General features: G+C 40.8%; 2 protein-coding genes across 7 annotated transcripts in view; both read right to left on the bottom strand.

Moving 5' to 3' along the window:
* Window positions 1–12,953, bottom strand: part of Oit3 (oncoprotein induced transcript 3) — a 29,532-nt gene extending 16,579 nt beyond the window's left edge. For 3 of the 4 annotated variants that reach the window (XM_023719171.1, XM_023719163.1, XM_023719175.1), the window contains exons 1-3: window positions 12,840–12,950; window positions 9,345–9,719; window positions 8,305–8,412 (exon numbers count right to left, since the gene is read on the bottom strand). In XM_023719171.1, coding sequence (XP_023574939.1) covers window positions 8,305–8,412; window positions 9,345–9,719; window positions 12,840–12,945 — 589 coding nt within the window. In that variant the 5' untranslated portion in view covers window positions 12,946–12,950. Of the gene's footprint in view, window positions 1–8,304; window positions 8,413–9,344; window positions 9,720–12,839 lie in introns of all 4 variants that reach the window. The other variant, XM_004624376.2, reaches the window with a different exon arrangement.
* A 5,735-nt stretch (window positions 12,954–18,688) lies between these two features.
* Mcu (mitochondrial calcium uniporter) overlaps window positions 18,689–23,944 on the bottom strand; it is a 203,070-nt gene continuing 197,814 nt past the window's right edge. For all 3 annotated transcript variants that reach the window (XM_004623991.2, XM_004623992.2, XM_023718598.1), the window contains 2 exons: window positions 22,287–22,403; window positions 18,689–20,571 (listed from right to left, as the gene is read on the bottom strand). In XM_004623991.2, coding sequence (XP_004624048.1) covers window positions 20,494–20,571; window positions 22,287–22,403 — 195 coding nt within the window. In that variant the 3' untranslated portion in view covers window positions 18,689–20,493. The remainder of the gene's footprint in view (window positions 20,572–22,286; window positions 22,404–23,944) is intronic.

The raw sequence follows: 23,944 nt of genomic DNA, 5'->3' as shown, positions 1-23,944 counted from the left end.
AAAAGTATTTGAAAAACTGCTTTGCAGTCAAACTTCCTCAAACCAGATAAGAGCAGGGAGCCAGAGAAAAACAGAAGATGGAGTGTATAAAACATTACAAATGCTCAATCATGAGAGAGGATAGGAAGATAACAGGAGTCTTTGAACCAGAGACGACAGAATAATTCAGAAGTTTATAGTACAAGTACATAAAAGTTAGCAGAGAGATAAAAGAAAGAACAGAAGCCAAAATAAGAATGCAACAAGAGAAGATGGAGCACCAAGCAAAGAAATAGAAATTGTTAAGATAAATATGGTTGATAAGGCGAGAATCTTGGGCTGAGGAGATAGCTCGGTGGCTTAAATACCTGCCTGGCAGGCACAAGGTACCATGTTTGATACCCTGTACCCTTCCCCAAAAGGCTAGAATCTTAGTTGGGCCCGATTTTCTCTCCCCTCATTCGGGTGCCTTCGAGGTGATGTTAGGGCCTGCAGCCTCCTGGATGTGGACATGGCTACACTTTTGCCTGAGTTTCTTGAAGCCCTCCATTCCAACCCTGGATTTTTTCTTTTCTTTTTTAATGTGTTTAGTACAGGGTCTATAACGTTTACTACACAGATTGGACTCATAGTGATCCTCCTGTTTTCAGCCTCCCAAGCACTGGGATTACAGGCATGTACCACCATGCCCAGTCTCAATCTTGTCTCAGTGTGCCCTGGCGGCAGGGCTGGGGATCGAACCCCAACCACTGCACTCTGCCTAAGCAGGTGCTTTAGTCTGCTGAGCTATCTGGCTAGCCCTAAACCCTGGACTTTTTCTAATGTGAGGGAGAAATAAACTTCTACTTATTTAGGACATTATTATTTGGGATTGATTCTGATTTACAGTCAGTTTAGATACTCTATACACCAGGAATTCCATTCATATGGATATACAATAGAGAAAATCTTATACATGAGAAAAAGCAGTATTTCTATGTTAATTTTAAGAAAACAAAAATCAGTGCTATGCAGTGCTGTCATGGGTACCAACATAATGACTACCCTTGGAGAATGACAGAGGAAAATGAGATGCAGGGTGATGACTTGACCTGCAAAATTTATTTAAATGAAACAAATCAAAATTAATTATAGTTAAATCTTGTTACATTTGTGTATATCATTATTTTTATACTATTCTCTCTGCTTGAAAAAGTATATAACTTAAAATAAGTATTTAAAATTATTAAGTTTAAATGAAAATTAAAGCAGAGAAAAGAACAAAACAGTCTGGAATGCTAGTGTTTCCCCCAAAGAGGGGACCTGTCTTTTCTAACACAAGAGAACGGGATGCTGGGTCAGTTACCCTGCACCCTCAGATTAATGGCAATGATCATATATGAGACAGAGGCAGTGGCCAGTAGCTAGCCATACCCACAGAGCATGACTAGAAAGCACTCACGCACTAGACATATCTCCATACGAACAGCAAAGTCTTTCAGCTATAATTGACCTTCAACTCTCAATACACCAAAAAAAGAAAGAAAAAATGAAAGAAAGAAAGAGAAGAAATGTGAAAACAAGGCAACAAAATGCTCCTCCAAACTCCCAATTTCCCCAGAGCTAATCCATTGATGCAGAAGAAATAAAAAGCTAAACAGTTGGCTTATATGAAATGATAAAAGAAGGGACCAAAAAAAAAAAAAGTCAGATCAATAAGGTACTCTGTGAGCTCAAAGATAATATAACTAAACACACAATATGATCCCTGAGCTTGCAGATAACACTAATAAAATGCTAGCAGAACTAAACAAAGCAATATAAAACATGAGTGCCCAGTTTAGCAAAAAATTATGCTCCATGAAAACATACCAGACAGAAATCCAAGAAGTAAAATATGCATGTGGAAGAATGGGCAGTAGAAGTGACCAAATGTGGGGCAAGAGCATCAGAGCTAGAAACAGTGCTGAGGCAGGGGATCATACACTTAGCGATCCCCTATATACAGTAAGAGATCATGGAAAATGGACCCAAGACCTGCGAGATGCTGCAAAGAAGACCAAGATTATGGGAATCAGTGAAAAATTGGAAGACAGCATGATTGGCATTTAAAAAACCTTCTTATGGAAATAATAGAAGAAAACTTTCCAAGTATAGGAAAAAATTAGCACATAGGTAAGCAGGCATGCAGAGCTCAAAATAGCCATAGTTAGAAAAGTACTTCACTATATTACATCATAGTCAAAATCACAGAAGTCCAATACAAGGATAGAATTTCAAAAACTGCTTGAGAAAAGCAACAAATTATTTATAACATTAAGCAGATTAGAATTACAGTACACTTTTCAACACAAATCCTCAAGGCCAAGAAAACTTGGAGTGAAGTGCTTCAAGCCCTAAAAGAAAACTGCTTTCAACCCAGATCAATATATCCTGAAAAACTATCTTTAAAAATTAATGGAGAAGCCGGGCATGGTGGTGTACATCTGTAATCCCAGCACTTGAGAGATTGAGGCAGGAGGATCCCTGTGAGAATGATAGCAGCCTGAACTACATGAGTGAAACCATGTCTCGGAAAGAAAAAAAAATGATGGTGAAATAAAGTCTTTCTGTGATGAAGAAAACCTTCAGAATTTCGTGACAACCAAACCAACACTCAAAAAAACAAAAGAAAACAAAAGAAGAACAACTCAAGGTTACCCTACAGAGACAATGAAGTCAACAATGCCAAAAATTATAGTGCAATGGATATATCATATATGGGGATCAGTGAAGAAGAAGGGGGACAAAAAGATACGAAGAATAGCAGAACAGTGTAATGCAACAATGAGTATCTCGGGGGCTGGCGATAGAGCTCAGTGGACTAAAGCACCTGCTTAGGCAAGCTCAGGCAAGCTCGGAGACTGCAGTTCATTCTCTGGCACCACATGCCACCCCACCCCACCCCCAGAGCAGACTGAGCTAGTCAGAGTCCAGGCATAATGGCAAACACCTGTAATCCCAGCACTGGGGAGGCTGAAAGCAGGAGGATCACCATGAGTCTGAGCTAAGTAGTGAGACCCTGCAACAACCAAATACATTTTTTTTTTAAAAAGAAGAAATATCTCTCACTAACAACTTTTAATGCAAATAGTCTTGATTTCTCAGTCAAGAGATACAGATTGGGAGACTAGAGGTGTGTGTGTGTGTGTGTGTGTGTGTGTGTGTGTGTTTGTGTGTGTGGTGCTAGGAATCGAACCCAGGGCCTTGTGCACCCAAAGCAAGAACTCTACCACTGAACCACATCCCCTGCCCAGGGAAGCAAGATTAAGAAACAAAATCCAATGGTATACCATATACATGGACCACATGTAATAAAAAAAAATTCACAGACTAAAATCAAAGGGCAGAAAATAATATTCCAAACAAGAGGACCTTGATGGAAAGGAGGAGTTGCAATCCTGAACTTCAAGCTAAAACTGATCAGAAGAGGCAAAAAGGTCACTACATATTGGTTAAGAGAACAATTCAATAGGAAGAGGTAATAATTATAAATATATATGCACCAAACACCGGTGTACCCAATTTCATAAAACACTACTGGACATAAAAGAGCATATGGGGCCAGGGATATAGCTTAGTGGCATAGCATCTGCCTGGCAGGTGCAAAGCCCTGAGTTTAATTCCCAGTACCCCCAACAAAAGCATATGAACACCAACATAATTAGAGTGAGGGACCTTAATATGACAAACCCTATTACAAATAGATCAACTAGGTAAAATGTTTTTAAAAATCAGAGTTGAAACATACGTTTAACAACTGAACTTAATAGATATATACAGAGTATTCTACTCAATAACAATAAATATACATTTTTCTCAATAGCACATAGAATTTTCTAAAAATAGATCACATATAAGCCCATAAAGCATGCTTAAATAAATATGAAATAATTGAAATTATCTTACAGAAATTACCATTTCATAATGCACTGAACATAGAAATCAAAGGCAAAAGAAACCATAGAATTTATACTAACACATGGAGATTAAACAATACATTCTTGAATAATCAACGGGTCACAACACCAAGGGACACATTGAAAGCAGCCTTAAGATGGAAATTTATAGCTGTGAATGTCCATATGAGAAAATGAGGAGCAAGCTCAAAATAAATAACCTTATGTTGTACTTCAAGGTTCTACAAAAGCAAGAACAATCCAAACCAAAGATAACATGAGGAAGGAAATTATAAAGATCAGAGCAGAAATTTAGACTAAAAAACAATATGAAGAATAAATGAATTAAAGAGCTGGTTCTTTGAAAGAATAAGCAGAATAGACAAATCCTTAGGTAATCTTAAAAAAAAAAAAAAAGGAAAAGACCCTAACTAATACAATTAGAAATAAAAAGGCAAAATCACAATGGACATAACTGAAACCCAGAAGATTATAGTAACTACTTTGGAAACTTGCATTCCAATAGATTGAAGAAATCAATAAATTCCTACATAAATACGAATTGCCAAAACAGAGCTAAGAAGAAATAAAAGCCCTGAATAATCCAATAATAGACAATGAAATTGAAGCAGTAATTTTTAAAATACCTACTAACAGGGCCGGGGGAATAGCTCAGCAGCATATGCACCTGCCTGGCAAGCACAAGGACCTGGGTTCAATTCCCAATACCACATCCTGTGCCAGGACCCCAGAACACAGGCACATAGTACTGACTACTGTAACCAGGTGTGGTGGTGCATGCCAGTAATCCCAGTGCTGGGGAGGCTGAGACAGGAGGCTCACAATGAGGCTAAGCTGTGTAGTGAGACCCTGTATAAAATGAGGAGCAAACTCAAATAAATAAAAAATACCTACCAACTAAGAAAAACTTAGGATATGATGGATTCACCACTGAGTTCTACAGAAACTTCAAGAAAGATCTAACGCTAATACTCCTCAAACTGTTTAATAAAGTTGAGAGGAGTACTCCAATACTCCATTTCTAGAAAGTAGTAGTACCTTGATACTAAACCAGAAAATAAGTCAATTAAAAAAGAAAATGAAAGGGAAATCTCTTTCATGAACAAAGATGCAAAGATTCTCAATCAGATGCTGGCAAACAGGTGCAGCAAATCATTAAAGAGATTATACACCATGACCAAGTAAGATTCATCCCAAGTATGCAAAGATGGTTCATCATATGCAAATTAATCAATGCAGTACATTACATAAGAAGAAGCTAGGGCAAAAATCTTACGATCATCTTAATAGATGCAGAAAAAGTCTTTGAGATAAAATCCAACATCTGTTCATGATAAAAAAAAAAGTGCTGAAGGAAACAGGTATAAAAGACCTTATTTTAATCTGATAAAAAGCCATTATGACACATCTACTGCTAGCATCCTATTAAAATCAGGAACAGGGGCTGGGGAGATAGCTCAGTAGAATAAGCATTTCCCTGCCAAGCACAAGGGCCTGAGTTCAATCCCTAGTTCTGAAAAAAAAAAAAAAATCAGGAACAGAATAAAGATGTCTACTATTACCACTCCTGTTCAATATAGTACTAAAAACTTTAGTGTGAGCAATTGGACAAAAGAAAGAAATAAAGGGGATGCACATAGGAAGAACTCAATATCCTTATTCACAGAAGACATGATCCTTTGTATAGAAGACACAAAAAATTTCACCAAGACTCTGAGAACTAACAAATTCATCAAAGTAGCAGGATACAAAAGTAACACACAAAAATCAATTGCATTTCTGTATACCAATAATGAACCAACTGAGAAAGAAATTAGGAAAAAGACCATTTATGATAGTTTTAAGAAAAATTAAATACTTAGGAATTAATCTAACAAAGGAAATAAAAGACCTCTAGAACAAAAGCTATACATTCTGAAAAAAAGAAAATTGAATAAGATATCAGAAAACAGATATCTTCTGTTCCTGGATAGGCAGAACAAACTTTGTCAAATGGCCATATTTCAAAAACTCATACATAGTTTTTTTTTTTTTTTTTTTTGACTCAGCCCACCCTGAGGGTGGGGCTGACGGGGTATGTGGTGCCAGGGTTTTTTTTTTTTTTTGCAGAACCAGGAATTGAACTCAGGCCCTTATACTTGCCAGGCAAGCGCTTATTCTACTAAGCCATCTCCCCAGCCCCCTCATACATAGATTTAATGCAATCCCAATCAAAATATCAACAGAATTCCTCACTAAATTAGAAAAAGCAATCCTAAAATTTATATGCAACCAGAAGAGACCCAAGATAGCAAAGTAATTTGGGGTAATGAGTAAGGCAAGGATTCCAGACTTCAAATTATATCATCAAGATGTAGTAGTAAAAACAGCACTGGCACAAAAACAGACTTTCAGCTCAGTGGAGCAGAATAGAGGAATGAAGAAACAGCCCTGAACACATTTAGCCATCTGATCTTTGACAAAGGGGACCAAAAAGTTACCCTGGAAGAACCCAATGGTGTTGGGAAAACTGGCCCTCCACACACAAAAGATGGAATCTAGATCCTTATCTCTCACCATATACTAAGCTAAAATAAAAATGAATCAAAGATCTGCATATTAAAACAGAAACATTAATCTGCTGCAGGATAAAATAGATAAAACTCTCAAAGACTTAGGCAAGGATTTTCTGTATAGAACTTCAATGTGCAAGAAATAAAAATGGGTTTATATCAAATTAAAAAGCTTCTGTGCAGCAAAGGAAACAGTCAACAGAGCGAAGAGACATTCTACAGGATGCAAAAAAAAAAAAAAAATTGCCAGCTATTCCTTAGACAGAAGATGAATACCTAGAATATACATAGAATTCAAAAAAATTAGATCCTCCAAATAAAAGACTCAGTCAAGAAATAGGCAACTGATATAAATAGATGCTTCTCAGAAGAAGTACAAATGGCCAATAAATACATGAAAAAATGTTCGACATCTATTAGAGAAATGAAGATTCAAATGACACTGAGATTCCATCTGACCCTAGAAAGAATGGCAATCATCAATGAATCAAAAAATAACAAACGCTACAGAGATTTGTCAAAAAACTGAAACTAGAAATTCCACCCAGCTATTCTCCTTCTAGATAGCTTCCTCAAAGAGTTCAAGACATCCAATTATAGTGGTGTGTGCACACCCATGTCAATAGCAGTCAAACTCAAAATAGCTAAGTCTTGGAAGCAGCTTATATACCCATCAACAGATGAATGGATAAAGAAGATGTGATATTTACATATAGTGGAGTACCCCTCAGCCATCAAGGATATGTTTGAGTCATTTGTAGGCAAACTGATGTACCTTGAGACAAGATAATGTGAAGTGAAATGTATCAGACACATAAGCTAAAATATCACATGGCTTCCTACACATAGAAACCTAAAATGTAAATAAAAGAGCAACATAAGAGATGGATGATGGGAGACAGGAAGACAGTCCTCCTGGAAATGGGAAGAGGACCAAGAGATGGGTGGAGGGAGGAGGGAAGCAACGGGAAGGGAAGACAAAAGCATCAACATGGGTTACATACAGGTACCACCTCCCCATGGTGAGTGTAATGACTAGGTTTTGCAAATATGCACTAATAAAAATTTAAAATTTAAAAATAATAATTAATTTACACACATATAAAACCACAAAACTCTGCTTGCAATTTCAGGTGCTTCATGACCTCTGTGAAGCACATGTACCACATGTAGGAACCTGAGGTTTTGATAGGCAAAGAGGACTAAGATAAGTTAGGGAGGAGATGTGTGTGATGTGATATCTTTGATGTACAAAGAGCAGGTTAGTTAACAAGCACGTATTTGTGTTTTAATATCTGCCTGAAGAACTCCTGGAAACACTAATAAATAATACAAAGTGTTGGAACATGCTCTGAAATGAAGTTATAGCACATCTGAATTAGGATGCCAAATTATCATCAGAAATATTTGATCTCTGTGAGGTTCCATGGTGTAATGGTTAGCACTCTGGACTATGAATCCAGAAATATTTGATCTCTATTTGCCATTAGATAAGTAAAGACAAAATTTAGTTACTCAAATTTCCCCCAGACACTTTTGATCTTCAAATAATTGAATCAAGGATCACTTCTGAAATTTAAATTCAGATCTTTGGTCCCACTGGCCACATCTCAAGCGCTCCCAACCACATCGCTACGATGGGACACAGCACAGCTCCATGCTGCCCCTCAGCACATCGGAAGTTCAGCTTGAGCCTTAGCCACACACTAAAAAGTTAGACACCTTGCAAGCACTCAGAGACACAAGATGGGACAGTGACAGAGCTCTGCGGCAGGAGGATTTTGATTGGTCCCTTTGGACCCATAGCCTGCTCCTACCTCCCAGTGACTCCTTACCAAAGCATGTCTGCCCATCTGGGCCTAGCACGCTTCCTGGCGAGCACGTGCACTGGCTGGTGTCCAAGCAGCTGCCATGGCAGTCCTCATCACAGATGTCGTAAAAATCTATGGAGAGATAAAGGCGTATCTTTATCTTGTGAAACGAGGGCCAGAGGACTCTCACTCTTTAGTCTCATGAGAGTGGTCACGGGGTGTGAGTTCCCAGCCACCATCAAGAAAATGTTCATGGTTCAGGGTTACGTCACCCACCAGAAACAGATAGACTGCTTGGGGGGACATCTTTGCTCATTTAGATCAGTGGTTCCCACCTTCAGATCCAGGCCTGCGGGTGGCCACAGGGTTTCTGCAAATGTAGACCTGTCACCACGCATGAGCTGTAGAGGAGTGTGATGATTATGTACTGCAGTCGCGTACTGATAGAGAACAAGGGCAACAGGCTAAGTAACAGCACTCTGCCATGTACTCTCAAAGTGTATGCAGGGGCGGGGATGCAATTCAAAGGTAGAACACTGGTCTAGCATGTGCAAGGCTTTGGGCTCAATCCCTGGCATCAACATACAGATTTTGATGGAACTGATAACACAGAAGTTTATTTAAAAGTATTACTGGCCTCAAGTAGCTTCTTTCCATCACATAGCATTTGAACCAATTGGCGCGTTTGAAGTACGATGCTATCATAGAGCTGCCTGCACATCCATCCATCATGACAACCGTCCTGTAAGTGAATCTTCTATATTCAAAAAGGTTGGAAAGCTATTATTTTGAAAAACTAAATTAACATTTTATATTTTAATGTTTTGTTTGAATGGACTAAAAAACCAAAAAGTATAACTGGTCTAGTTACATTTCCTTTCACTTTCTATTTCTTCAGGAAGTTTTCAGAAATTCTAAGAATAGATTTCAGGGATCACAACCGGGAGGTATTATTGGCCCCCAACCAAATCACAGTTGTTCGAACCCCCAGGCACTACTGTCGCCATCCCTGGGTTTCACACAGTACTGTCCCTCTGTGGAGCAGTTGGGGGAAAGGTACTCACGGCCACAGTACACATGGAAGCAGACGCTGGGCTTGGCCAGGCGATACACGTAGTAGCCTCCGGGGCAAGCCTTGGCCTCCACCGTGGTGTTCCACAGGCAGCAGTTCCCCTTGAAGCTGGCACAGGCCTGGCGCTGTACAATGCCATCACTTTCCAGGGGTTGGCTGCCATTGAGCCAGATGGGCGCGTGGGTGCCACAGTGGTTTTCTGGTATGCAGAAGGTGGGCATGGCGTCCCCCGCCATGCCTGTGAAGCGGTACCATTCCCCATCCACGTGGTTGTCACACAGAGGGGTACCTTGAGACTCATCAAACTGGTGCTCTGTGTTCCTCCAGGGCTCATTCAGGCTGATGTAAGCAGAACAAGGATCTAGAGCTGGGGATGGAGAGGGGACCTCAGAGGCATCTAGGGATGCTTTGGGTCACAGTGCCAGCTGCCTGAGTCCACATTCTTGATCTTGCATTTTGACTTTTGTGAGCACTACAAATTATCTAAAGCCTCCAAAAGTAATTATTTAAGATTCCTCCACATGATTTCAACATTTTTCAACGATGCCCTTCACAGCATTACTTCAAGCCTATCTAAGGGTTAGTGTTCGCATTAGACTAGACATTTTATCCAAGTCATCAATGAATAGAAGGATAGTTGTCTAGATGAGGAAGGTTAGGATTCTACAGGGCAGAGAGCATTCTCAGTACTGTGTACATACCCTCGGAGGCTGTCCTTTGTGGAAGTCACCAACTAACTTGGCCAAGAGTGTTGACCAGTCTCAGAAGGGGGCCAAATCTAAATACTGGTGACTGGAGAAGAAATGAAGAACTATAGGGGAAAAAGAAGACTGAAGAAAACATGTTTGGGCTGGGAAGATGGCTCAGTGGAATAAGCGCTTCCCCTGGCAAGCACAAGGGCCTGAGTTCAATTCCCAGTTCCGAAAAAAAAAAAAAAAAAAAAAAGAAAGAAAACATATTAGTTTTGAAAACTAGAGCAGACTTATGGAAAAGGAATTAAATATTTGATTACAAGAATAACAACAAATCATGAAGGGGACAGTTCAACTCTACAGTCACGAGAGAGGCTGTATCAAGCGCAGTGAGCTCCCCATCTGTGCAAATTAGAAGGAAATGGATGTGAATGGCTGGTAAAGAAGAGCACAAATCGAATTTCCCCTCAGTGGGAAGTTTAACTTGATAGGAAGTGTAAAGGTTCTTCCACTGTAAAGGAAAAGGCCCTGGCCCACGTCAGCTGCTCTGCTGCATGCATTACACTGATGAGTAATCACCAGAGGAAATGGGACAGCGTGGGACCAGAAATAAGCAGGACACTGTGTTTTCTGGAAATAACAGCTTTGCACAGTTTCAGATGGCACATGCAACTTTCTCTTTAAAATGTCCCCAGAGGTATGTCAACTGAACCCAGCAGCACAGGCTGATGTCCCCACAGGAGAAGAAATACTTTCAGCCTCCCTTCCCTCTCCATAGAGAACATTCTCCTCATTGCTTCCCGCCCGTGGCTCTCTTGCCCAGCAAATTTCCAGAGGAATTTCACGGGTAATTATAAATTCATAGAAATACTGTGCTCATCTCCTGGCTCTGATTTTGTGAGAAATGGTTTGCTACTCAACCTTTAATGGCTTCTACAGAAATTCCTGTAATGACTATTTCATAATTTATAGTTTTTCCTCAAACTCAAGTATCACTTACGCTGTTAAAAGTTCACTTCTAGCCAGGCTTGGTGGCACATGCCTGTAATCCCAGTACTTGAAGCAGCAGGATGGTTGTGAGTCCAAGACCAGCCTAGGCTACCATGTGAGCTCAAGGCAGCCTGAACTGTATAGCGAGACCCTGTCTCAAACAAAAGTTCATTTCCTCTCTTGTAGGGGGTCTTTGTTAAGAGGAGAAACTGACTGATCCTCTGCTGTAAAATAATAATGTGTATGTGTCCATATGTTAGCCACCCATGTCTTCTAACATTAAGTGTTTTCATCCTTCTCCATCCCACTTCAAGATAGTAACTCAGTTCTTCAACAATCTGGCCACTGGTGATAATTTCTGCTTTCAGTCTGAGGGTGAGTCCAGAATTTGGTGTTAGGCACATTGGTCCTAAATTGTGGATAGATGCTCATCCACGGGAAGGCTCCTGACCCTGGCATCTGGGGTCTAGGTCCTATCAGGCCTCTGCCTGTGGCTGGCCCAGCAGAAGGCCTTGAATAGGGCCCGCATCCCACCCTGTACCACTCAGCAGAAGCCCTTCTTCCCCTCTCCCTTGCCCCCCCCAGTCCCCTTTCTCACCTCCTGTCCTTCCCACACCTCCTCGTCCTCTTCTCTGCTCACTTCTATGGTCTCTCCTGGCCCCCACAGTTCTCCCCAGACAGCGCCCAACATCCTAGGTACTGAGGTGGGGCCAGGAGAGCTGTGGAGGGCCAAGCCGGACACTAATAGGCAGATCTGGCTGGAGGTCCCTGACAGACTAGAAAGATTCTGCCGAACCCTTGCTTCACTGGCCAGCAGATGTAGCTGATCACGGATGGTGGCTCAAGCCCATTTGTGGGGACAGCTGTGGACTTAGAGAAAAACTAAGAACACGGCACCAAAGGGTTCCCACAGACTCTGCCCCAGCCCTCCAGGCATATTCATTTTACACACACTGCATGCATTAGCAAGGCACCTTTGCTACAATCAGCGAACCACTGTGAATGCATGAACTCAAGACAATAGTCTTATTCACATTTCCTTAGTTTTTACCCGCATTGCTCCCTGTTCTAGGATCCCACCCAGGAAACTACTTTACTAACTTTGTCTCCTTGGCCCCTCAAGCCTACTTCGTTAAAGTGTCAGAGTTTCTGAAAGAAATAAATCAGGGTCAACCAAGTGCCCAGTTACACAAAAATGCCAGGAGGGAAGGTCCCTCCATGCGGCTTCCCACCCTCACTTCCACATAGAACTTAGGTTCTGTCCAGAGTTCCAGCATGAAATGAAACTTCCTTTGCCTAGGTAGTTTTGTGCCAAACCAGAGAACTGAGAGAGTTCAGCAGTTGCTTGGTCTGAGAAAAAATCACATATATTTGTCAAGGTCAAGGGTAAAGTCTGGCTTATCCAGATCTATGCCTTTCATGAGGCCAGAGCTCTCACATCCTTAAATCTAAAGAAAACTTTCTAAGCTCATCTCTAAAATCTAAGACAATCTTTCAAGTTGTAACTATAACAGTGCCTAGAATATGAAGAGATTGGAGTTTCTTTTATGTGAGTGCCAAGAAATATGTAGCTTGTGGAAAGAAGCGTGTGGCGGGTTCATGCAAGTTTTGGATGCCCAGGTAAGAGGCTAAATGGAACACATAACAGGAATTCTCTGAGAATACATTTTCATAGAGAATGAGATTTTTCTTATACAATTCTAGAACTGCCACTTGAAACACTGAAATCTAGTCCTTAGCCTGCACACAGTAGCCAGTCACAACAACAAAGTCTTTTCGTGCCAAGTTCTTGACTCAAGACTCACCCATGGGTGACACGGAGGTGACCAGGATGAAGAGGCTTGTGAGCAGCAGGACCTGAGGCATCTTTCTGGACCAACCACCAGCAACGGACTGGCAAATCCTGTTCATATCTGTCTTCCTTTCTCAAGTGTTTTCTTTTTAAATGTCTAAACTCTTATGGAGAAGGACCTTATCGGGGCTGGCTAGGGTCTTAACAGAGGAAGAGGATGAGGTGATAAGGTGTCCGGACTCTGGCCTTGACCCCAAAGAGAAGCCCTGCTTCACACGGTCAGCAGAGTTATTTTATTGGTACTTTTATTTACAAAGGAAAAAAAATGCTCACAATCTTTCATCCTCCTATTGTTTTCTCCGAAGAAGTCCTTGCAATGAATCTCCAGTATCTTATCCCGAAGGGAACTCTAAATGAGGGACATCCCCGCTTGTCAAAACCTGTTTTGTGACGTCTAGGAGTTGATTCATGATGTTGTGGTCATAGCACCGCACGTGGCATGACTGCACATTGAAGAAGAAGGGAGTAAAGCCACGTCATTGGAATTGGCCACTAGGAAACGTCCTGCTCAGAACGCTAAGGAGCTGATTGTAGTACACAAGAATGTAGTTGCAGGTCTGGGATGGTACACTAGTCTCTTGAAGCAAGCTCCTAAGTCTATTTTATTATGATTTCTGGTCTCAAAACTTCTCCCCCAAAATTAAACTTGTGGTTTTACCAATTGTAGCAGTAATACCTAGTATTTTCATAGTGCCTTTCTTCTCAAAACTTTCAAATGTGTATTATTTATTTCATTAATTCTCACACTAAAAAAAGGGGATGGAGCTTCTTTGATTTAGGAACAATTCATTAACAACATTTTGGAAAGTTCAATGTATTAGAGGTCAGCAGACACAGCCATGGTAATTTTAGGTGTGGAGTTTGCCAGCTCTCTGATACTCAAGTGTTCTGGACTCCTGGAAATTAGCAAGCAGTAATATAAAGCCAATGTAAGAGAGAAGAATGAAGAGTGGAGGTTTTCTGTTTTTTTAAAATGCTATTTTATTTTATTTTTTAATATTATTTTAATTTTGATTTTTTAAAATGCTATTTTAAAGAAAGGTCTGAGTGAAAGTAGCGTTTTTCTCTCCCAATCTTACTTTGGCTGGGCGCTTTGAACTTTTTCTATTCTTGGACTTACTTTTATCCTTTTTTTTTTTTAATAATCAGATTTCTAGTGACTAGCAAAGGAATTTCATCTGGAAAGTACTCACCAAAGTTGTTTTTATAATCTTGTAGCACAGAGTTTTGCTGAACTCAGTAGAATTCAAAGTACTGAGGCCTGTTGGATGCAGCAGCTAAATTAAATGGTAGCGCTTACGAAGGGGCCAGATGTCATGCTTGTAGATGGGTTTTGGCAGGGAGTAAGGTAAAAAAAAAAAAAAAAAAAAGCCCCTTCCAGTACTTTCGAGTCTAAAAAGTGGTCTCAATGGATCTAAACTTGCAGTTACTTTCTCATTGATGTTAATAGGAAGAGGGTAATTTGACTGTTAGCTTATTAAGGTGCGGTTTGAGGCCAGCACGGGTGACCCCGGGATGGTCTCACTGTAGACTACTGCTGTTCAAATGCTAGTGCTTCCACCAGAAAAAGCCAACCCCCACCCTTCCTGTCCTTACCAAGTGCTCTGAGGGCTTCGTACGTGTTACAGAGAAACAGAGGACGTGTGCAGGAGATAAAGCCAGATTTGCTGCCAGGATTGATTGCTGGAGTCAAGGACTTTTAACAGATAGCCCTTTGATTCTGTAAACAAGAATTTCCAGGATAGTAAGATTTTTTTACCCCTTATTTCTATTTTTTCCTTTTTAGTTACTTGCCCTTCTTCTTTTTATGATGGAATACGTTAAGAATGCAAAAAGAACAATAATGTACATTCAGCTGTAATAATTGCTAGCATTTTGTTAGTATTTCATCAATATATGCATTTCTAAGATACTTATTTCTTTATATAATCATGATGCCATTATTACAACTATAAAAATTAGTAATAATTGTTTAATATCTGATGCTTTATGTTTAAATTTTCCAGATAGTTTGAAATATTTCTTTTAATTGCTAGGTTGAGTCAAGATTCAAACAAGAATTTTCATTTGGTGTGATCACTTAAATTTTCTTTACTGTATAATGATCTGCTTTCTTTTCCTCCATGTCATTTGTCAAAGAAACTTTGTCACTTTCAGGACAGAATGGGCCATGTTTTGGATTGATTGCTTCTTTGAGGTATTTTTTTAGCTTCTCTTACCTCATATTTAGTGTTAACACTTAAAAAAAAAATATGTGCCTCCCTGACATGGCTCACAAAGGAAAAAGCTTGCAGTAAAGGGGGGTGGGAAAGCAGGTCCTGAAGTTCCCCCTGGATCGCACACATCCTGTAGAAGACGGAATCGCGGATGCTGCCAATTTGGAGCGCTTTCTTCAGGAAAGAATCAAGGTGAACGGCAAGGCTGGGAATCTCGGGGGAGGGCGGTCACCATCGAGAGGAGCAAGAGCAAGATGCCCGTGACTTCCCAGGGGCCTTTTTCCAAAAGGTATTTGAAATATCTCACCAAAAAATATTTGAAGAGTAAGAATCTGCGTGGCTGGTTGTGCGTAGTTGCTAGCAGCAAAGAGAGTTAGGAATTACGTTACTTCCAGATTAACCAGGACAAAGAAGAGGAGGAAGATGAGGATTAAAGCTCCTTTGTATGGAATATTTTTTATGAGTTCTTGAATAAAACTTGGGAACCAAAAAAAAATTATTTGATACAGGGTCTTGCTATGCAGTTCAGACTCATAGTGATCCTTCTGTCTCAGCCGCCACAGCGCTGGGATTACAGATGTGCACCAACACACCAGTTTTGGGGCAGGGGCCAGCGGCATAGCACATGGTATCAGGGATAGAACCTGGGTCCTTGCACTTGCCAGTAGGCACTTAGACTGCTGAGCTATCTCCCCAGCTCTTTTTTTCCCCCCTATTCTTTCTTTCCTTTTCTTTCTTTTCTTTCTCTTTCTTTCTTCTTTCTGTCTTTTTGAGCTAGGGTCTTGCTATTCAGTTTGGGCTGGCCTTGAGCTCACTTGTAGCCCAGGCTGGCCTCAAACCTGCAAGGATTCTCCTGCCTCAGCCTCCTGAGTGCTGGGATTGCAGGCATGCATCACCATGTCCAGCAATACTTGTTTTTAACCTTCCACGCTTTCTAAAGTATGTGATAAAAGAATTTTAAATTGTGCTGGTGATACTGAAGGACTTTAATGCACAGAAGGCAGCAATAGAAACCCATCAGGTAGAAAGTAGAAGTCAATCTGCTGTCCCTCAGCTGGAGGGAGAGCTATGGGACCCAAGATGGAGCCTGGGGGCAGCCTAGCGTCACAGATGTGGGCAGTGGAAGAGGGTGCTGGGAAGGAGGCTGAGACAGAGCCAGAGATTTATGGGTGGAGCCAAGAGGGCTGTCACAGGAACTGAAGTGTGTGAAGGAGGGGGAGTTGCTCAGCATGTGGCACATTTATACAGTAAATGAAAACTTATAAAGAGGGTAACTATTTTCAGTTGGACTCCTTCAATTAGCCCACACATTTATTGTAAGGAAATAACCACAAAGTACATCACAGAAGACAAGGAGTTTGGAATTACTTGGAAGAGTGACATTCCAAAGTCTAAGATGTTTTCCTTTTTTGGATATCCTTCCAGATAGATTAAAAAAAAAATAAATCAACCTATTTCTATTTTTTTTTGGAAGCATTTGTGTGTTTACCACTATTCCATGACAAGCAGGAAATCACATTAGCAGGCACTCTGGTTACATATCTTTTCCACTTACCCTCGTCACAGACTCACTCTTCCAGCCACGCAGTACGGTATTTGATGTCCAGATTCACTGATGAGCTGTGACACACACGTCCTCTGTGGCAGTTTCCTTCTTTTTAAAGCAATAATTTGTCTACAACAGTGCTTCCCATCAGGGTCACTAGCAAGGCTCTCGGAACTCAGTGTGCAGCCCCCTCCTGGATTCTGACTCAGCGGGGACCCAGGGACTTACATTTCTACCGATTCCCGGATGTCACACTGCTGCTCCAGGGACCTGACCCTGAGAACCCTAGTTTTTCTACTTCTAAAAGCCTAAGCTCCCTCAGCAAAAATACCTACATGAACAAACTCATCTAACACTGATCAGGAGCTATCTGTTATGAAAGTTCTATGCCTTTTTCTACAGTGCTATAGATGACATAAAATTCACACTGTAGCTATTTTTAAGTGGCATGAAGTACAATCATGTTACCTGCAACCATAACCACCCACTTCCAGAACTTTTCCGCCTCCCTAAACCAAAGATTGATGCCCACAAAACACAAACTCTTAGACACTCTCTACTTCCCCTAGAATCCACAATTTCTATTTTTATGACTTTGCCCTAGATACTTCAGAGAAGGGGAATCATGAAGTTTTAGTGTTTTGTGACAATCTTATTTAGGATAAAGTCTTCAAGCTTTATCTGGGTTGTAGCATATGTAAGAATTTCATTTCTTGATGGCTCAATTATAGCCCACTATATGCACACGCTGTATTTTATGTACACATATGTGCATGAGCCCTTATTCTCAATTTTTTGGGCCTATATGCAGAAGCACAATTGTGGAATCATAGTGATTCTGTTTTAACTCTTAGACGATGTACTACGTCATATCCAAGCAGCAGTGGGAAGGGCTCCAGGCTCTCCTCATCCTCAGCATGCTTGTTTTCTGCTTCTGTGGTCATGTCCCTCCTAATGGATAGGAAGTGGTATTTCATGGTAGCACAGTAATGATGTGCATTTCTTAATAACTCATGAATAGGGGCATCTTTCCATATATTTATTAACCATTTGTGTGTCTTCCTCAGGGACATGTCTTTTTTGCTCCTTTTTAATCAGCGTTTTTTTCTTGTTGTTCAGCTTACAGGCAGGACTCCTACCCATTCATTCATTTATGGTACTGGTGATTGAACCTCAGGCCTTCACATTGACCTGAGCTACATCTCCAGCCCCGTTTTTATTTTGGAAACAGGATCTTGCTAAGTTTCCCATACTCGCCTCCAATTTACAATTCTGCCTCAGCCTCCCACAGTGTTACGATTACAGACATTTACCACCGTATCCGGCAAAAATCATGTTTTTACTTTCTTGTTCAAAAAATATTTCCAGCAAAGTTTGTCAGAATGTGTAGAATATGGATCATTATTTGCTGAACACAAGCCATGCCTTCAAATTTTCAGTCTTCTCCTTTTATACCTTACACACAGCCCAGGGCTGCTGGTATTAAGCTGCTGCTGCTGCTGCTGCTGCTGCTGCTGCTGCTGCTGCATGGAGTGGGACCTGACTTTGAAGGCTCTTTGCATGTCCCCTCCTACTGTAACTACACAAGATATGTTTTTGATATGCATTGGCAAATTTAGCAGCATGTGGTATTTTCTTGTTTGGCCATCACTGTAAATTTGATGTAATCTCTGAAAATAATTACTATTGAATCCTGGTTTCTTCCTGAGTGACTTTCTGGAGTCTAGGCTAATCAGGGTGATCTGACATAAAGGAGCCTTTTCCTACTGATCATCAGATGAGGGGGTCAGTCTCAGTACTGCTACTGACTTTACTAATGGTCGCAGAGGAAACTCATCCTCTTGGTGGCTCTAGAAAATATGCAAAGTAATGAGCATCTTTGTTGGGGAAGAATCAGTGAAATGCCTGTTCTGAAATACAGGGTCTAATAAGAAAAGTTAATTTGACAATTGTTAAACGCAATTTTTGAAGAGAGCACTTTCCACCTGGAATCATAAGAAAGTAAATTTTTTTGTGGTTTTAAAGAATGAGATGCTATGGTTCAAAAATTGAATAAGTATTTATTGTTCCAGAAGGTACATTGCTTTTTATACATATTTCATAAATGATACAGGATTTTACACATTCAATATTTTGCTATTGTTTAAAGGACTTTTCTCCATGTCCTCCCTCCCTTGCCTCCCACACCCCCCCAAAGGATTTGTTCATTGCACTGTGCTATTTCTTCTTAAAAACTCTGCACATGAACAGGATAAATGGTTTAAAAATAATCCACACAAAGAAAATAAATGGGCGTGGGGGAGTTGGACAGAGAAGGAAGTGGGAGGCGAGCTGGGGACTGGCGACATGCATCCTGTCATTCCATCATGCCAGTGAAGGGTGGCAGCGGGAGCGGCAGCAGCCCTGGCTGGCCTTCAACCTCTGCAAGGCACCTGGAGTCTGGGTTTGTCACTGAAAGGGTTCCTCTTCATATACAATGATCCCAAAGCAGGAAGAAAAGAGAACAAAACCTTCTGCACAGGAGGATGGATGAATCACTGGAAGGAGAGCAGCCCGCGTCCATGCCAACCTGCCCCCACTGCAGCTAGGCGTGCGCTTTGACACAGATTCCTTTGACTCTTCCAGTGCAGGCGCTGGCTCGAAATATGGTAGAAAACACTTTGATAGAATATAAGATTGACTCTTCTTTCTCTCAATTTAAGATAAGAAAAACTAGGGTGGAGAGGGTAGGCTGGAGGAAGCCATAAAAATGTATTCCCGTATAAAGATAAATTGCACCCTTTGAGATCCACACACTTGATTTACAGTGACTGAGGTGGTGGAGGCAGGAGGGCTCACAAGCAGGGCAGAAGTGGGTGTCCTGCGAGATGAACGAGCCTCCAGACACGGCAGTGCCGCCAGCGTGGCCTGGGGTGCTGTCACACAAGCAGATAAACAGCAATGACATTATTCTGGTTCTGAAATGGCTAGAGCCGTGATGTTTTAGCCAGTCTGTAAACCTCACGTCTTCCTGATTTGGTGATACAGCTGCACAATGTCCCTCAGGAGGGATCGGTAGGGAAAGGAGGGAAAGTTTTTCTCTTCTGAAAGACTAATAAAAATCCAAAACAAACCAGAAAAAAACTCATGCAGTATTGCCAATGATTTCTAGATACGGACCCAGAGCACTGGAATATCCAGACATTTAAGAAGGAGGTAAGGGAGAATCCAAAGTGTCAATTATCAAACAGTCATAGTTTGGCTCCGATGATCATTTGGATAAATTAGTGTAACCATGGGGTACAGGGGTGGTCAGAAGAGGCATCTAGCAGGGAGACTCCTGGTAACTCTGCAGAGACTGGGTCCAACTGAAAATAAATGCTAATGATACGGCTCAGACTCTGTTTGCCCCCCCCCCCATATAATGAAGTTTTACTTTTCCGGTATATTTATTTACTCCTATGTCAAAAATAAGAAATGTTAAATTAAAAAAAAAATAGAGCTGAGTAGGGTGCTGGTGTGTTACTGTTTGGCTGACCCTGCAAAGAAGATGCAAGAGACAAACACCCCAGCACCGTTTCCTCCTTGTGAATCTCTCAGCTACATGATTACATCATTTCCTCCAAAATCTGAGGTGCTTGATGAACACAATACTCACCGAGCCCTTGCAGCTTATATTCCATGATCCCCGATCTTCAGATTTAACATTCTTTTCTTCCCTAAAATCTTTTTTTTTGTTTTATAATTAAAGGTAAAAACCCTCTACTCCCCCATGGCTCCCAGCTTCCACCTGCAATGCTTTAATTAAAAAGGCAAGAGTTATAAACAGGTGTTCTTTCTGTCAGGATTCACAGGCTCTTTGCAGATCAATCTTTTTCACCAATTTGTCGGAGGGGCAGATGTACTTGTAATGGGTCTCTCAGTCTCTTAAGATCCATTTCTGCCTAAAATAGAAAGCAAAGGTGAGAGAAACTGGCTTAGTGAAGCATCCGGTAACATTACTGCCTACTGAGAAATGAAAACTGTCTTTCCTCCATTACTCTGAGTTGAAAGGATCACCTCCGTTACTCTGAAAATCAGAAGACAAAGAGCGGCAACCCCGGGCAAAGGACAACGAAGAGGGAATCCAAAGTAAAAGTCTGTCTGTGGCAGTTTCAGCCGACAACAAACCCTTTAGAAAGGCAGTGCTAGCAAAGTAGAGTCCAGGGCCTCAGAAGGGGAGGCACGTCTGAGACAGGCACAGCGGAGACACCTTGCTGTGTTGGTGAGCATGTGTTGGACTGCAAACTCTTACAGGGATCCAAAACTTTAATTTATGTTACTTAAGACTTTTCACTTAGTGAGTCAACTCTAAAACAAGGATGTGCAGCCCACTGCAGCACCTCAGGGCGCACGTGCTTGAACCTCGCTCTGGGTGGGGCTGAAGCCTCTGGACTTGCAAGAGCTCCAAAGAGCGCTCTGGTCAGCACTTCCTTCAGCTGAGAAGCAGCACACACACAGCAAAGGACAGAGTGTCGTTAGACGGAGGCAGCATGGTGGGTTAACTCTATTTGGAGCATCACCAAAGAGAGGCAAGAAGCAGAGAAGAAGCCAGGTGTGGTGCCACTGCCTGTCGTCCCAGCACTCAGGAGGCGGAGGCAGGAGGGTCACCGGGAGTTTCAGGCCAGCCTGGGCTACAGAGTAAGAGCCAGTCTCAAAAAAAAAAAAAAAAAGACAGAGAAGGGTAACTAAAAAAGTTTCTAGGGACTATCAAAAAATTGCTACCAACCCCAGAACAGGAGCAACAACAAAAAACAAAAACAAAATCTCTAAAGTCACAAAAGAATATGGAGAAAAGGAGTGAGGATTTACTCACCAAAAAGAAAGATATTAGATTGAGGGATACATATTTGGAGATTAAAACAATACATCAATTTTTTAAAAACAATACATCAATTTTTTAAAAATTCTGTTTTATTGAAAAATAAAAAGATCGAACCCAGTGCCCTCATACTGAGCTATATCCCCAGCTCTTTTAAGATTTTTTTCTTTTTTTTTTGCCCTCCAAATTTTGAGACAGGGTCTCTTGCAAAGCCACCTCTTGCCCAGGCTAAGCTCAGTTTTAAGATCTTCCTGCCTCAGCCTGCCAAAGAGCTGTATTATAGGAAAGCATCGACACACCTGCCTTAGATTTCACTTCTGCCCCTTTGGTACCACACACTTTGAGCAGGAAGTTTTTGGGTCAATAATTCTAGGCAGATTAAAGAAGAGAGAAAAGTAGACAATTCTAGCTGAAAAACAGACAACTCTAAAGAAACAAAAGTCTAAAAATATCAGTATGTGAATGTTAAAAGGATAGAAAGAACCTGCAATGTGTTCATGTACTTGTACCGTGAAATCTTTATAGAACTGTCTATTGCTTAGTCAATTTTATTAACTGAGGAATAATTTATACATGAGGAAGAGGGCTGGATCATTCTCCTAGTTTACCCATTTGAAGTACTGTGCTTATGGGTAATAATGATACCATACAAGATGGACTTAGGTTATCTTAATTTTTTTTTTTTTTTTTTTTGTGGAACCAGGGATTGAACTCAGACCTTTGCGCTTGCCAGGGAAGCACTTATTCTACTGAGCCATCTCCCTGGCCCCAGATTATCTTAATTTTTATAAAACTTACCTGAGCAATTGCATCCTTGAGTTGATTGTATTTCTCGAGGTCAAAACGTGACTTTTTGGCTCCTTTATGGAAAAATAGTAAGTATTGTCTGTCTCTGGCTTCTGGATAAACATATTCCTATAAAAGTAATGGTAAAAAACCTGAGTCCTTACCATTCTATTCTTATGACATAAGTTTTTACTTACTGTTGATTAGATTTAATACATATGCATGTTGTGCTATTAAATATTTAAATACTTCATTATTTTTGTTTTTTGAGATGAACTCTCACTATGTCATCCATGCTGGCCTTGAACCTCTGTGCTCAGGGGATCCTCCTGCCCCAGATGCCTCAGAATCTGGATTGCTGGTGCACTGCAGGCTGAGCCTCCTCTTGCATAGCTGTAGTCTACCCATTTCCAATTATTAGGTTATATTTGAGTGTATGACTATATCACACTTCATCTGTGCATTCGACTATAGATGGGCTATGGACTTCTTTCCCAGGTCAGGCTTTCATCAATAATGCTTTCAAGAACATTTCTGGACTCATCTCTTTTGCATCTGTACCTCGAAGTGGACATTCTTGATCACAGAGTACACATGTGTTCAAGCTTAAGAACTGACGGCAAAATGTTTCTAAGAGTGATTGTACCAACTGTACTTTCTGCAAGACATGAGATTTACCATCACTCCATAGGCTTGCCAATACTTGGCAATACTCTTAGTTCTAGGCAACTACTAATCTACCTTCTGTTTGCACAGATTTGCCTGTTTTGGACTTTTCAGTTAAGGAGAACCATATAACTTGTGGTCCCTTGTGTCTGGCTTCTTTCAGTTAGCACGTTTTTAAACCTCATTCATTTGTTGCATGTATTGTAATTACCTTCTTTTTGTTGCCAAATAATAGTCTACTGAGTGGATATACCACATTTTATTTATCCATTCATCACTTCACAGTATTTGGCTTGTTTTTACTTTTTGGCTATTAAGAATAAAACTGCTATGAACATTCACATACACACTTTAGTGCGGATGTGATGTTTTCATTTCTCTTGGAGACAAAGAGTATTTTTCTGATCACTCAGGGGATTCAGGTCTTTCACTTCATATATTACTGGCCATTTGCATATCTTCTTTTAGAAGTGCTATCCAAAATCTCTTGCCATTTTTCTTCTATTGGTGCCTCTTTTTCTTACCAATTTGTAGGATTTATTCATTCTGGATATAGATTATTTGTTGGATTTACAAAAGGGAATCAAAACATACAATGAATGTGTAAACTTTACAGTAAAAAACACACTGGCATTAATCTTCCTCAAAATATTCCCTTTACCTCAAACACTCTCATTCCACCTTTCTTGTCAGTTTCTGAAGCAGTTCTGGAATTTATGTCTTTTGGAGGTCAAAAATATGGTGAATGCTGCTTCCAAGCTAATCCAATGGAAAGGCAGCCTTGCAAAGCATCACAGTGTGTCCTCCTCCACCTGACTCACTGCATTCGTCACTGTGCAACTCTGGCTTCCTCCAAGTCAAGATGACCATGAAGGTAAATGTTTTGTATCAGTTCTGGCCACAGAGACAGCCCAGACAGGCAGGGCAACTAAAGATTCTGAGAGGACTTCCACTTTCTTCAGAAAGTGGTAAGATGATGGGATGGGTGTTTGAAACAAAGGGGG

This window comes from Octodon degus, unplaced genomic scaffold (genome assembly GCF_000260255.1).
Source record: "Octodon degus isolate 3935 unplaced genomic scaffold, OctDeg1.0 scaffold00005, whole genome shotgun sequence".
NCBI lineage: Eukaryota > Metazoa > Chordata > Mammalia > Rodentia > Octodontidae > Octodon > Octodon degus.
The sequence above is the reverse complement of the archived record's forward strand: the minus strand, read 5'-3'. Positions and strand labels throughout refer to the sequence as shown.